General features: G+C 45.3%; 1 protein-coding gene across 1 annotated transcript in view; it reads left to right on the top strand.

Moving 5' to 3' along the window:
- Positions 1-9,979, top strand: part of LOC124799041 (multiple C2 and transmembrane domain-containing protein-like) — a 377,532-nt gene extending 367,553 nt beyond the window's left edge. Inside the window, exon 5 of the mRNA XM_047262579.1 lies at positions 9,755-9,979. Within this exon, the coding sequence (XP_047118535.1) occupies positions 9,755-9,979 (225 nt within the window). The remainder of the gene's footprint in view (positions 1-9,754) is intronic.
- Positions 9,980-12,015: the final 2,036 nt, after the last annotated feature.

Raw genomic sequence — 12,015 nt, 5'->3', positions numbered from 1 at the left:
TCCTTCAACTTTCCCCACAGAAAGAAATCCGGGGACGTCCGATCCGGTGAACGTGCGGGCCATGGTATGGTGCTTCGACGACCAATTCACCTGTCATGAAATATGGTATTCAATACCGCTTCAAGCGCACACGAGCTATGTGCCGGACATCCATCATGTTAGAAGTACATATATATGGTGGCCTCATTTCAAAATTACGACACCGACTAACTAAGCTTCCAACAATTTAACTGGGCGGTTACAGACTAGTGGTTTGTTAGAGAGAATATCAAAATCTCAGATGTGGCTTTTGAAGGCCAGCTATAACTTCGCATGTTGCATAAAACATTAGTAGGGGTAACTGGATCACCCTGTATACTGAGCACAGCTTCTTCTCCTCCTCCTCCTACTCCTACTCCTACTCCTACTCCTACTCCTCCTCCTACTCCTACTCTGCCCCACTCTCGGTCTCTTTAATATCTCCTCTCCCTCTCTTCATCTATGTCCTCTACCCCCTTTCCTTATCCATATCTTCCTTCCCATCCCTCTTCCCATCTCCACCTTTCCCTCATCCTTTTCCACCTGACAACTATCCCTCTAACATCCAACCTGTCACATACATTTTCGCTTCCTGTCATCTCTCTCTTCATTTCCTCTTCCCCATCACTCTGTCCTCCTCCTCCTCTCCCATGGCAATCTATCCCCAGCCATCCTCATTGGCACATGTAGCCCTTGCAGCACAGTTCAGTACAACAGTCCAATACTATTCCCTCAACATACCTGTCATGCAGTGCATGTTACTCATCAGGGGCTTGAAAATCATTTACTTGCCCCTGATATACAGCTTGGCATGCAAAATAGGTCTATGAAGTGTGCCAATACTACAACACAACATGTCTGTCATGCAGGTCAGTATACATAGCAGGGCCCAGTTAACAGCTTCTTGCCCCTGACATGTAGGCTGCACTGCAAACCAGGTCGAATTGGCAAACTGATATTCCCACACAACACGCCTGCCGTGCAGGGCACACGATATGCCAGAGGCTGAAAAACATATTTTGCCCTTATCTCCATTCCACAATGCTCCTACTCATGAGACCTGCTGTTCCTGTGCCAAATTTGGCTGAAATCGATCCAGGGGTTTGGGAGGACATCCTTGACATACATGTATACACTCATGCTTTAGACATATAAGAGATAATAGAAGATAAACATACTTAGTGTCCCGCTTAATAATCGTTACGTGTATTTTCTCTGGTGTTTCAGTAGATATTTGCGATTTAGTTTTTGCAATGCATAGCAGGAGTTACCCTAAACAGTTACTGCCATCATAGCTTTCGTGCAATGCCAATGTCAACAGATAGTGTCATTTTGTTTTTGTTACAAACAAATCGACTTTAAAGGGGATTTTTACAAAGTTATTCCTTAAAGCGGTACCATTTCAATTTAGTGTGACGTTCATGTCATCATTATTCATTAGCAAGGACAGTAAAATGTGAAAAATAACTGTTTCTAATGGGAAACAAACCAACGCTTTCCTTTGAGACTGTGTGTCATCTGGAACTTGTATGAGGAGTATTTGTTTGGCCTGATTCCACCAACACATTACAAAAACCAAATCGCAAATACTGCCGAATCATCAGAGTGAAATTTATACAATTGAAGTGTTTTGCACTAATGAACTAATCATCTATTTCTTTCATTTTTTGCAGGTAACTGACCCTAAAAACCAGAAGCAAAAGGGGGAACTTAACTGATAGGAAAGGTGTCTAGTGGTGAGTTTCCAGGAGCTCGGCTCCGTTCAAAGGAATAAGTACTTTTATTTTTTATTTACCACCACAAGGAAATGAAAGAAACTGTTGGATGCTGCTAAGTCTACCAGTGTTAAACTGCGGGAAGCGTGGCGGAAATAAAATATTCCTGTGAAGACGAGGGAGAATATCCTTGCTGGTACACAGAAGCTGTGCAAAGAATAGCATAATGTGGGTAAACAGGAACTGAGGGACAGGGATAAAGCAAATGTGAAATGGCACATTTGGGAAGGTGAACTCGTCGAGTTACTTGACATTTCTCGGCAAAACATGACTGACCTGACTAACGTATCACAAGAAGATCAAGAATTTCTTAAATCACAAAGAGAAGATCGTATTAATTCGTCAATGAATGGTGTGGACAAGGTTTTCACCTCTAAGTGTAAAAAAGAAAAAGATTGGCCAGGTGCGAGAAGGACTCGCTCTCTTAGGGTTCTTTACAGTCTTAAGTATGTATATCGACAGTTCATCGATCTCAGAAATCTAGGATCTCGCCGATTTTAGTCTGTTTCCGATATTGACATTGGCGAAATACCAGTCCCAGGAATTCCAACATTTTCGAGACTGTTTTAATTCAAGACTTGAAATAAAAAAGGCTCCAAGTGCCGAAATCCTGAATTTGGGGAGTATACTTGGTAATTAATGGTCATAATTGCACTAATAATGTGCTTTACTTGGAAGTTAAGCATGGTACGGATCTAGTTTCCAAAGGAAATTAGAAACATTGTACTGTAATGGCATAAAAACTTACTGAATGTTGAAATGCAATTAAAATCTGTAAGTGCTGTAGTTCAATACCAGACCAGAAGATAAAAAAGCTCATTCTGCTTTTGTGAAACTGTATGTAGTCATTATTTATCATGTAATGAATCACTTCAGTCAAATATTTATTCTTCTGTGCACAGGTGAAACTTGTAACATTCAGAGCGAATAGTTGGATTTTCTTAATTTGTACTCGTACACCTTTTCTCAAAACACAGATACCTTCCCAGGCCTTCTAGTCTTAACGACATGTAGCTTATGTTTGTCTAGCTTTAGTCGCTCAACTTTGGATGTGCTTGGATTCGCTATGGTTATGAGATGTGTGAGAAAAGTAATGAGACTGTTTTTTTTTATCTACCAAAGATTTAATTTTTTTCAAACAACAATATTGTCCCCTTCAAACTAGTTCCCTTCAGCAGCTATACACCATACACCGGCGGAGTCGCTGTTGCCAGTCTGATAGCAGCGTTGAAAGGCTCAGCTGGTATGGCCTTCAACATATCGGTCACATTCTTTTGAATGTTCTCCAGAGTCCCAAACTAATGCCCTTCTAAGACTTTTTCAATTTCAGGAAAGAAAATCACAAGGAATCAATTGAATATGGGTGCTGTAAAACAACAGGAACGCCTTTTGAGGTAAAAAAATTCGTGTTGGAAGTGGCTGTGTGGCCTGGGTCGTTATGATGACGCACCAGCCACTGGTCTGCAATATTCCGTCTCATTCGATTCACCCTTTTCCTGGGCCGTTCAAGGACATATTTGTAAAACACTTGGTTGACAGTTTTTCCTGGAGAAACAAATTCCTTACGCACGATACCCCTACTGTTAAAAACCAAATCGGCCTATTTTGATCTATTATTCGCTCATTGGAGCTTTTTTGCTCGAGATATTTTCTGAGTGTGCCACTCATCACTTTACCGCTTTGTCCCGGGTCTTACTCAAAAATATGGGATTTATTACCTGTTATTACACAACTGAACCATCCGTGGTAACTGGCGATTCTCTCAGGAAGATCAAAGCACACGTTTCGTCGGTTGTCCTTTCCGCTCAGTTGTGAGGCTTTTCGCATGTGTAAAGCTTCGGTCAAAATCTGATGTGCAGGCAAAGTGGTTAAGTTTAATAGGTCATCCATCATCCTTATTGTTAAACGTTGGTCTGACCTGTCAAGTTTGAATTTGAGAGTCTCCCTGAGCGAGGTTAATCTTCAACGTGATCTCGGCCTTCCAAAAATGATCTGTGTCAGCAAAAACATGTGTCCTTGATGAGGAATGTTCCTCATAGGCGTTTGCAGCTTTTCAAAGGTCATACTCCCGAATTCTCGAAGTTTAACACAAAACATGGTGACATAATGTTGCCCTAAACTCCGCTGTTCCATTTTCGTAACACGCAACATAAACACAACTTTACTGATGGCGCTCTCAAAGATCACGTGATGGCTGTACGGAGCTGAAACTCGGACTGAACCCCTGCAGTTGACACACCTGTCTACACAAGTATAAAAACACCTCGTTGCCAGTTCGCTCGCAGTGTTATCAGTCTCATTACTTTTCTCACACACCTCGTATATTGCAATCTGCTGCTTTCTTGAAACCTAAGAAATTACATGCACTCACATTACTGACGATACACAGCTTTATTTGCCTTGATTGCTGTGTCATGTCCTTTACATCTTCTGGAACAATATATTTCTTAACTCAAGAATAAACATTATGTCCAGATATGGTATAGGTTAGCGATCAGTAATGAAACCTACCACCTGTACTGGACGAGTTTTTGCAGGAACAGGGTAATTACCTATGTATTCATTTCCTCCATTTTACCTTTTCCTCATTGCTGTTCTCCTTCCATTTGTCTTTTCTTTCCATTCAAACTGTTGCAAACGTCTGCTGCCTCCGCCATTTTATCTAGTACTGAAGAGTAAGTGTACGAAAGTTAGAGCCTCTCGTGGGTTATCAGCGGTGGCTGTTAAACTGCATACCATCTGAAACTTCCTGGCAGATTAAAACTGTGTACCGGACCGAGAATTGAACGCGGGACCTTTGCCTTTCACGGGCAAGTGCTCTGGCAACTGACCTACCCAAGCACGACTCACGACCCTCCTCACAGCTGTATCTCGTCTTCTACCTTCCAAACTTCACAGAAGCTCTCCTGCGAAACTTGCAGAACTAACAGTCCTGGAAGAAAGAATATTGCGGATACGTGGCTTTGCCATAGCTTGGGGAATGTTTCCAGAATAAAATTTTCATCCTGCAGAGGACTTTGCGCTGATATGAAACTTCCCGGCTGATTAAAACTGTGTGCCAGACCGAGACTCGAACTCAGGAACTTTGCATTTCCTTTTTTCGCAGGAGAGCTTCTCTGAAGTTCGGAAGGTAGGAGACAAGGTACTGCCAGAAGTAAAGCTGTGAGGCAGGGTCGTGACTCGTGCTTGGGTAGCTCCGTTGGTAGAGCACTTCCCGGGGAAGGCAAGGGTTCCGATTTCGAGTCCTGGTCCGACATACAGTTTTAATCTCCCAGGAAGTTTCATATCACTGCACACTCCACTACAGAGTGAAAATTTCGTTCCGCATACCATCTGTTGAACGCATTTGGTACTACATTTTCATTCGTGGCAGTTGGAGCCTTTTATACGGTTTTCGACTTGGCGTGTACATCCCATTTCACACAAAACTTCAGAATTCTTAAGCCATTTTTTAAGTCTGAAGTCGGATAACAAATGACAAATGTTGTTTGTATGATAGAATTACAAATTAACACTTTCGGATTTTTTCCTTCACTTGTACTGTGAAATCTTGCTTCTTGCCAAATTTCATGATTGCAGGTCAACGGGAAGTACGCTATAAGTTTTGATGAGTTTGCGTTTATCAAAATATGTGACATACATGACCGCATCTTTTGATTTCATCGACTTGAAAGCTTCAATTTTTTACATCGCCAAGGTACCGTAGACCTTACTATGTGGCATAAATGTCAACTTGATGAGTCAACGCGTTCCTGAGAAAAAGGGTTTTTAACAGTCGGACAGACAGACAGACAGACAGACAGACAGACAGCGAAGTGATTTTGTAAGGGTTCCATCTTTACTTTTGGGGCAAGGTACCCTAAAATAAAGATTCATATAAAAATAAACATTACCAAAGCTATAGCTGAAACCAATAAGACAATTTTACTGGAAGACCCATCTCCACCATCATCAGACCCTACTGGCAAAAAAGCCGAATTTTCGCCTCTAGAAACGAAAAAATTACGTTCAAATCATGGACTAAAACCTCTGTAACAGGCACTGACGTCTACTTGGATCGAGAACAGCTATCTGTTCGACAAGCAAGTATTTCATTTATACTAACTCCAAAAAGTCTTTTGTAGCAACTGCGAAAAGTCTTGCTCACAATGTTTCAAAAATTTTCTTGTTTACAGCTTCGTTTAACGAGACCGGGCGATTAACTGAAGTAAATCGAAGAGTCTCTCTTTGAAACGCCTCCTCATTTGGTCTTGCATTGGCGTAGTAAACTGTTGCCCTCAGTTGCCCATGGGTGTGTTGAAACTACGGAAGGTAGAGTAACAGTTCTAGTGACGCAAAGATTTTGAGCCTTAGCTTGCACACCTTTTCTCTTGAAAGGCATTGTTGAGCGGATGGCTTAAGTAGCTATTTAGGATGCAGACCGATTTTGGCTACCTGACATTGATATATCTTTCGATTCTACAGCATTTAACACAGGACTGATTCAAGGAGCATGTACCAGAATTAAAAGACAATTCGGACAAACGCTATTGTGGTTGACTTGCCATCACCACACCCATGAACTAGGGAGTGTTTGAGAAAATCAGCAGTTCCAAAGGCTGTGGGGTTCACTTGATAAAAAGTTATGTACCCAAGGCTGGATAAAGAAAGTCTCGTTCAAGACTTTCTAGACTGCTACGGTCGCAGGTTCGAATCCTGCCTCGGGCATGGATGTGTGTGATGTCCTTAGGTTAGTTAGGTTTAAGTAGTTCTAAGTTCTAGGGGACTGATGACCACAGTAGTTAAGTCCCATAGTGCTCAGAGCCATTTGAAACCAAGACTTTCTAGAAAAACAACAAATGAAAAAGGTTAGCTACACGTAAAATGTCCTAAAAGACACAAGTCATCGAACAGTATGTATTTTTTACACACGACCCTATATTTCATTTGTTCGCTACCCCAGTTTCTCTCTACAAGACCTACACAAAACCGTATAATAGTGTACCATTCACGTAACATGACATTATTAAAAACGTAACACAACACTGGAATTGTCTCTTCTGTACTAGTACACAGTCAGGGTTACGTAAATCGTCCACTTGCTGGAATTGGCAGTAAGCAAATGGGAACTCAAGGAAAATGCAAACTTACATTCTCCATGGACGGACAGCATTTCTATCTTCTCTTCATTGTCGTAAATCTTACTCAAACACACCTTCAACTGAAGGTTGTCTACTGAATGACCAGTTACGTTGTCCTGTGTCTGCTTTGTGTTATGTTTTTAATAACGGCAATTTTACTTGAATGGTACATTGAAATACATTGCTGAACATCTCTTGAGGAGAGAAAGTGGATTACCGAATAAAAATACCGCATGAAATGTAAAGAAAGACGAACTGCTGTTCATACCTTCGCAACGAAAAATTATACGAAAACGGCAATTATACAGGTTAGTGAAACTTCCTGGTAGGTTTAAACTGTGTGCCGGACGGGGACTCGAACCTGGGACTTTTGTATTTCGGAGGCAAGTGCTCCGCCAACTGAGCTATCCCAGAACAATTCGTAAAACGGGAGTTATAACTCTGTTTCCTCCAATACCTCATCTCCTGCCTTCCAAACTTCACATAAATTCTCCTACGTACCTGGCGGAAGTGCAGTTGCGCGGGTTGGTTGTGAGTCGTGCTTGGATGGCTCAGATTTTGGCAGGGCAACAGAGTGAACACGCTTGTGTTTCCGCGTGCGGAGCGAGAGCTCGAACTGTTTACATTCTGACGGCCGTTGCTTACGTGCCGGCTTAGCGTCTATGATACTCGGCGAACCGTTACCGTAAATCTACATTCCTATTGACTTTCTGCAACGACTGTGCCCGACCCAAAGCACTCGACGTCGAGTGTTTTCTGGGAGATGAAGTCAAGATTCCGATTCGGGAGGACGACGGTTCAATCCCGCGTCCGGCCATCCTGATTTAGGTTTTCCGTGATTTCCCTAAATCACTTCAGGCAAATGCCGGGATGGTTCCTCTGAAAGGGCACGGCCGATTTCCTTCCCTAATCCGATGAGACCAATGACCACGCTGTCTGGTCTCCTTCCCCAAAACAACCATCAAGATTCCGGCGCGTGACATCATAGGGATACACTTGTCGATCATGAACGCCACCGACTATGTTAAAATCGTTAATGACGCTGCGTGTGAAAGCATCCTGCGCGAGACCAACAAGGGGCTCCGCTTCTGTCATGCTGATGGCAATATCGGGGTGGTGACCGTCGTCCACGTAGGATTAGGCATGCGTACGATACGTATTTTCGAACTGCCATTCAAACTTCCAGCAAAGGAAGTCATCACGGCACTCCGACCATACGGCACAGACCAACCATACTGTAAAGAAATGGACGCAGTTTCGCACATATCCTGTCCTAAACGGCGTCCTACAGGTCACCATTGATGTCTGAAGCCACATCCTGTCCTCTGTACAGATCGAAGGATGCCCAACACTAATTATGTAGGGTGGCCAGCCTCAGACCTGTTCCGGGTGCGGCGAAGAAGCCAACTTAGATCCGAATGCCTATCCCGCGTCGCAAACCACGGTGCTACGCTTCTCCTGTCGCCTCGCAACGACACCCGGACGACACAACTAAGCCAAATCATACTCCAACGGAGGGTGCCTCGGACGGTCTGCCGCCTCGGCCGGCCGTCGACCCCGCTCCGACGGTGCCGACGTTGCAGTCGCTGATCCGACCCTCGGCAACAAGACGAAGATCGATTCGCTCATCGTCCCTACGGGGGTCTTCTTGCCAGAGCGGTGCGTCTCGTCGGAGACGGGAACTCGCGGAAGGAAACAAAGTTCTCCGATACATTGCAAGAGAAGGCGCCAAACCGTCCCCGGCCAAGAGTAGACGTTGCAGGCCGAAGACGAGGCCGCCGTCGACCCGAACGACGCTCACGAAACCGCCACCGCCGACGGAGATGTGAGCGCGGCTACATCCACCGGTGTACCTGCGTCCGTCCCCCAAAATCATTGTGAGGACGCCGAACTATTTAATGGAAACTACTCCGCGAACCATCATTCCATCTTCGGAGGATAAAATCGACGATACAATGGTGCCCGCATCTATGGCATGGCGCGAAGAAGATGTCGAGGAGCAAGACCTGTTATGGGACTCCGCAGCGTCGGCGACGCTCCACTAATCATACTCTTCTCCGAACCGCCTTGAGGGCGAGCAGAATGACGTTCCACCGCTACACCCAGGTCCTTCCGCTGACGCCTCAGTGGATCAGCTTCCAGCGGTCCGCCGCCAGGCCTAGGCCTATCGGTAGAAACAATCAGTTCCAACAACATCCGTTCAAGAGTGAAAATCTGAATCATTCAGGGGGTGTTCTGGGCTTCTGATGTTGATTTCGCCCCCCTACAGGAAGTTCACCTGGCGCATGTGATTCTGTGGCCTGTAAAGTCGCGATCCACGTCTGTGAAGGGATTCCTGTCACCGACATCACCTTCCTTCCATCAGCTAAGTGCACTGCACTCACTGCCATGGCGAAAAATTTCATTAATGTCTAAGTCCCATCGGCATCAGCCAACAGCATGAATGGGCCCAGATTTGAATTGCGTTCTGCACCCAAAAGCTCAGGTTTCACACTATACTACATGCCAGGAGCTACAAATAGTTGCGTAACACCTCCTACCGCATGATACCTTGGAAGTCCAACATGGTGACCATCCTAGCCATACATTTCTTACCAGTCTTTCTGCAAGCCATCTGTTCAGGACATGTCTCACAGGATCTTACATCTGCGATATGAGACGCCAAACGCTGGCAACTGGCCATTTCCGAACGTTGCGCTTTCATCTGCACGGTCCTCCTTCCACCATAAGCTGTTGGCGCACCTATGAGCTGTGAAAACTAAGTACTTCTCATCTGCATGAACCAGCTTATTGCCAGCAAGTCGACGAGACATGGGGAGCTTGTGAGCGACGCTGTCCCAGCTATTGACCACCATTGACGTGGTGGACGGCGCCACACCAGAGGACACTAATGAGATATTTGAAGGCATCATAACATGGTCAACTTCTACTTGCGATCCTCCGAGGTATGGACGCTCCGCCGCCAACCCCAGCCAACCAGATGGAATGACAAAGAACAAAGGCAAGGATAATTGCACTGGCACGCTGCAAATTGCAGGGGGTGAGGATATGGTGATATGGAAGTGACACCACAATCCGGCGGGATTAGAAATTCCAGCCATGCTTCATATAGTGTCCCACGAAAGACGGCGTCGTCGACAGCTTATCGATTCTGTAGTCACGCCTCATAACCCTCAGGTGACCAATCAGAATGGCATCGTTAACGCATTTGTCGAACACTACCGACGTACTTATAGGGGAGAAGATACTGATGCTGAAGCGGGTAACTTCATCTTGCAATAAGTTACGCACATCCTCACCCACACAGGTGCGAGTACTTTAACAGTCATGGTAGCACAAGAGGAAGTCGAGGACACAGTTGATAAGTGTGCAGTCAAAAGATCGCATAGCAATGATGGCTTACTGACTGAATTTTACCAAGCCTTCCAGGGGCTCATGGCAACACGGTAGACGACTATGTTTCAAGAACTGATGACATCTGACCAAGCAGCCCCACCTGTCTTTTGTTGAAGGCATCGTCATTCCAGTCCACAAACTACCTAGAGTTTGATCGGCACAGACTATAGACCACACACTCTACTTGGTGCAGATTACAAGATCTTCGAGTGCTTATTGGCGGTCTATGTCCGGACAATGCTCCCATGTGCCGTAACCCCGAGAGAAAACTATGCCTGGGGGCAGGTCAACATACAGACTGCCACAGAAGAATGGCGCGACTCAATCGCCATGGCAGAGACCTGCAGACTCTGTGCAGCGGTCGTCCCTATATATTTCGATAGCACCTTAAATAAAATGCGCCACAATTTCCTGTTTTCGGTGGTAGCCCACATGGGCATCCCACCTCTCTCCCTTGATGTCCTTTACAGCAGTGCCAGTTGACGAGTCCAAGTCAATGGACGTTTGGTAGGGCGGCAAGGATGCCCCCTGTCTACCATCCTCTATGCTATTACCATAGAGCACTTTATTTGAGGCCTGACGGCCGAGCACTCTGGACTCATCTTTCGAAATCACACCTTTCACTGCCAGTCATAAGTTGATGACCTCGTCCTCCTCGTGCGCTCTGGCTCAGAGATTCCAGCAGTCCTTGAATTGATTACACGCTATGGAATTTCCGCAGAGAACATCGCCAAATCTCCTGTGATTTATATCGGACGAGCTCTCCAGGAAGGTGAAGTGGCACCCCTGCCGCTATTGCTGACTTTCTAGTCCCAGAGCATTGCATTTACCCCCACCATCATACGCACAGCCGCGACGACTTTCAGTCGCCTGTTACGCGTCCTCCGCAACGACGTCTGCCAGAACCTCCTGCGCCACCGGGACACACTTCAAAGCACTGAAATCCTTAATCGTTATGTGGCATCAAAACTGGTCCTCGTCACGTAAGTGTTCCCTCTACCGACGGCGATTTGGCGCAACATTCAGGCGGCCTTGACTTTTATATTACTCTTGGTTTCAAGTTTAAAATCCGTTATGAGATACTTACCCTGCTCCCACGTGATGGTGGCCTCGAACTCTTCAACGTCCTATGCGAGCTGTGGCCTTGTGTACGAGTATTATGAAACGACAGTGGCCCGGACAGGGCACATCGAGAACATGCAGCTTGCTTGAGGTCCTCCTGCCTGCGTCTATCTCACCACCTTTGTCTGTGGGCCACCTCATTTGTCTCAATTCTTGGCCTTTTTCGATCGACTACAGTTACACATACCAGCCTCCCAGATGAATATGCACCCAAGACCAAGGATTTTTACAACCTACATGACATGAGGGAATGACTTCCATGGTGCTAGAGGGAGCTGTAGACGTTAAAAACTGTAGAGGAAGACAGAGATTGGAAACCATCCAGCAAATAATTGAGGACGTAGTCAGAAGACTGACGAAAAGGAGAAAAGTCGATCCTGCCCCCCACCTCTATGGATGGGAGAGGGCGCCGTAAGTGCGCGGGTTCTTTCCTCAGTCTTCCTTTTCTTTTTTTTTTTCTATGTAGGGGCCGTTTGTTCCACATAATTTCATAATAATGGTAAAAAATACGAATAATAAAAGTAAATAAACAAAAATAGCCTTCTACTTCTGTGGATTCCCATGTCTTCCATTTTTCTACTCCT

Source organism: Schistocerca piceifrons, chromosome 5, assembly GCF_021461385.2.
Source record: "Schistocerca piceifrons isolate TAMUIC-IGC-003096 chromosome 5, iqSchPice1.1, whole genome shotgun sequence".
Lineage (NCBI taxonomy): Eukaryota > Metazoa > Arthropoda > Insecta > Orthoptera > Acrididae > Schistocerca > Schistocerca piceifrons.
This window is presented reverse-complemented; position numbering and strand designations above follow the sequence as displayed.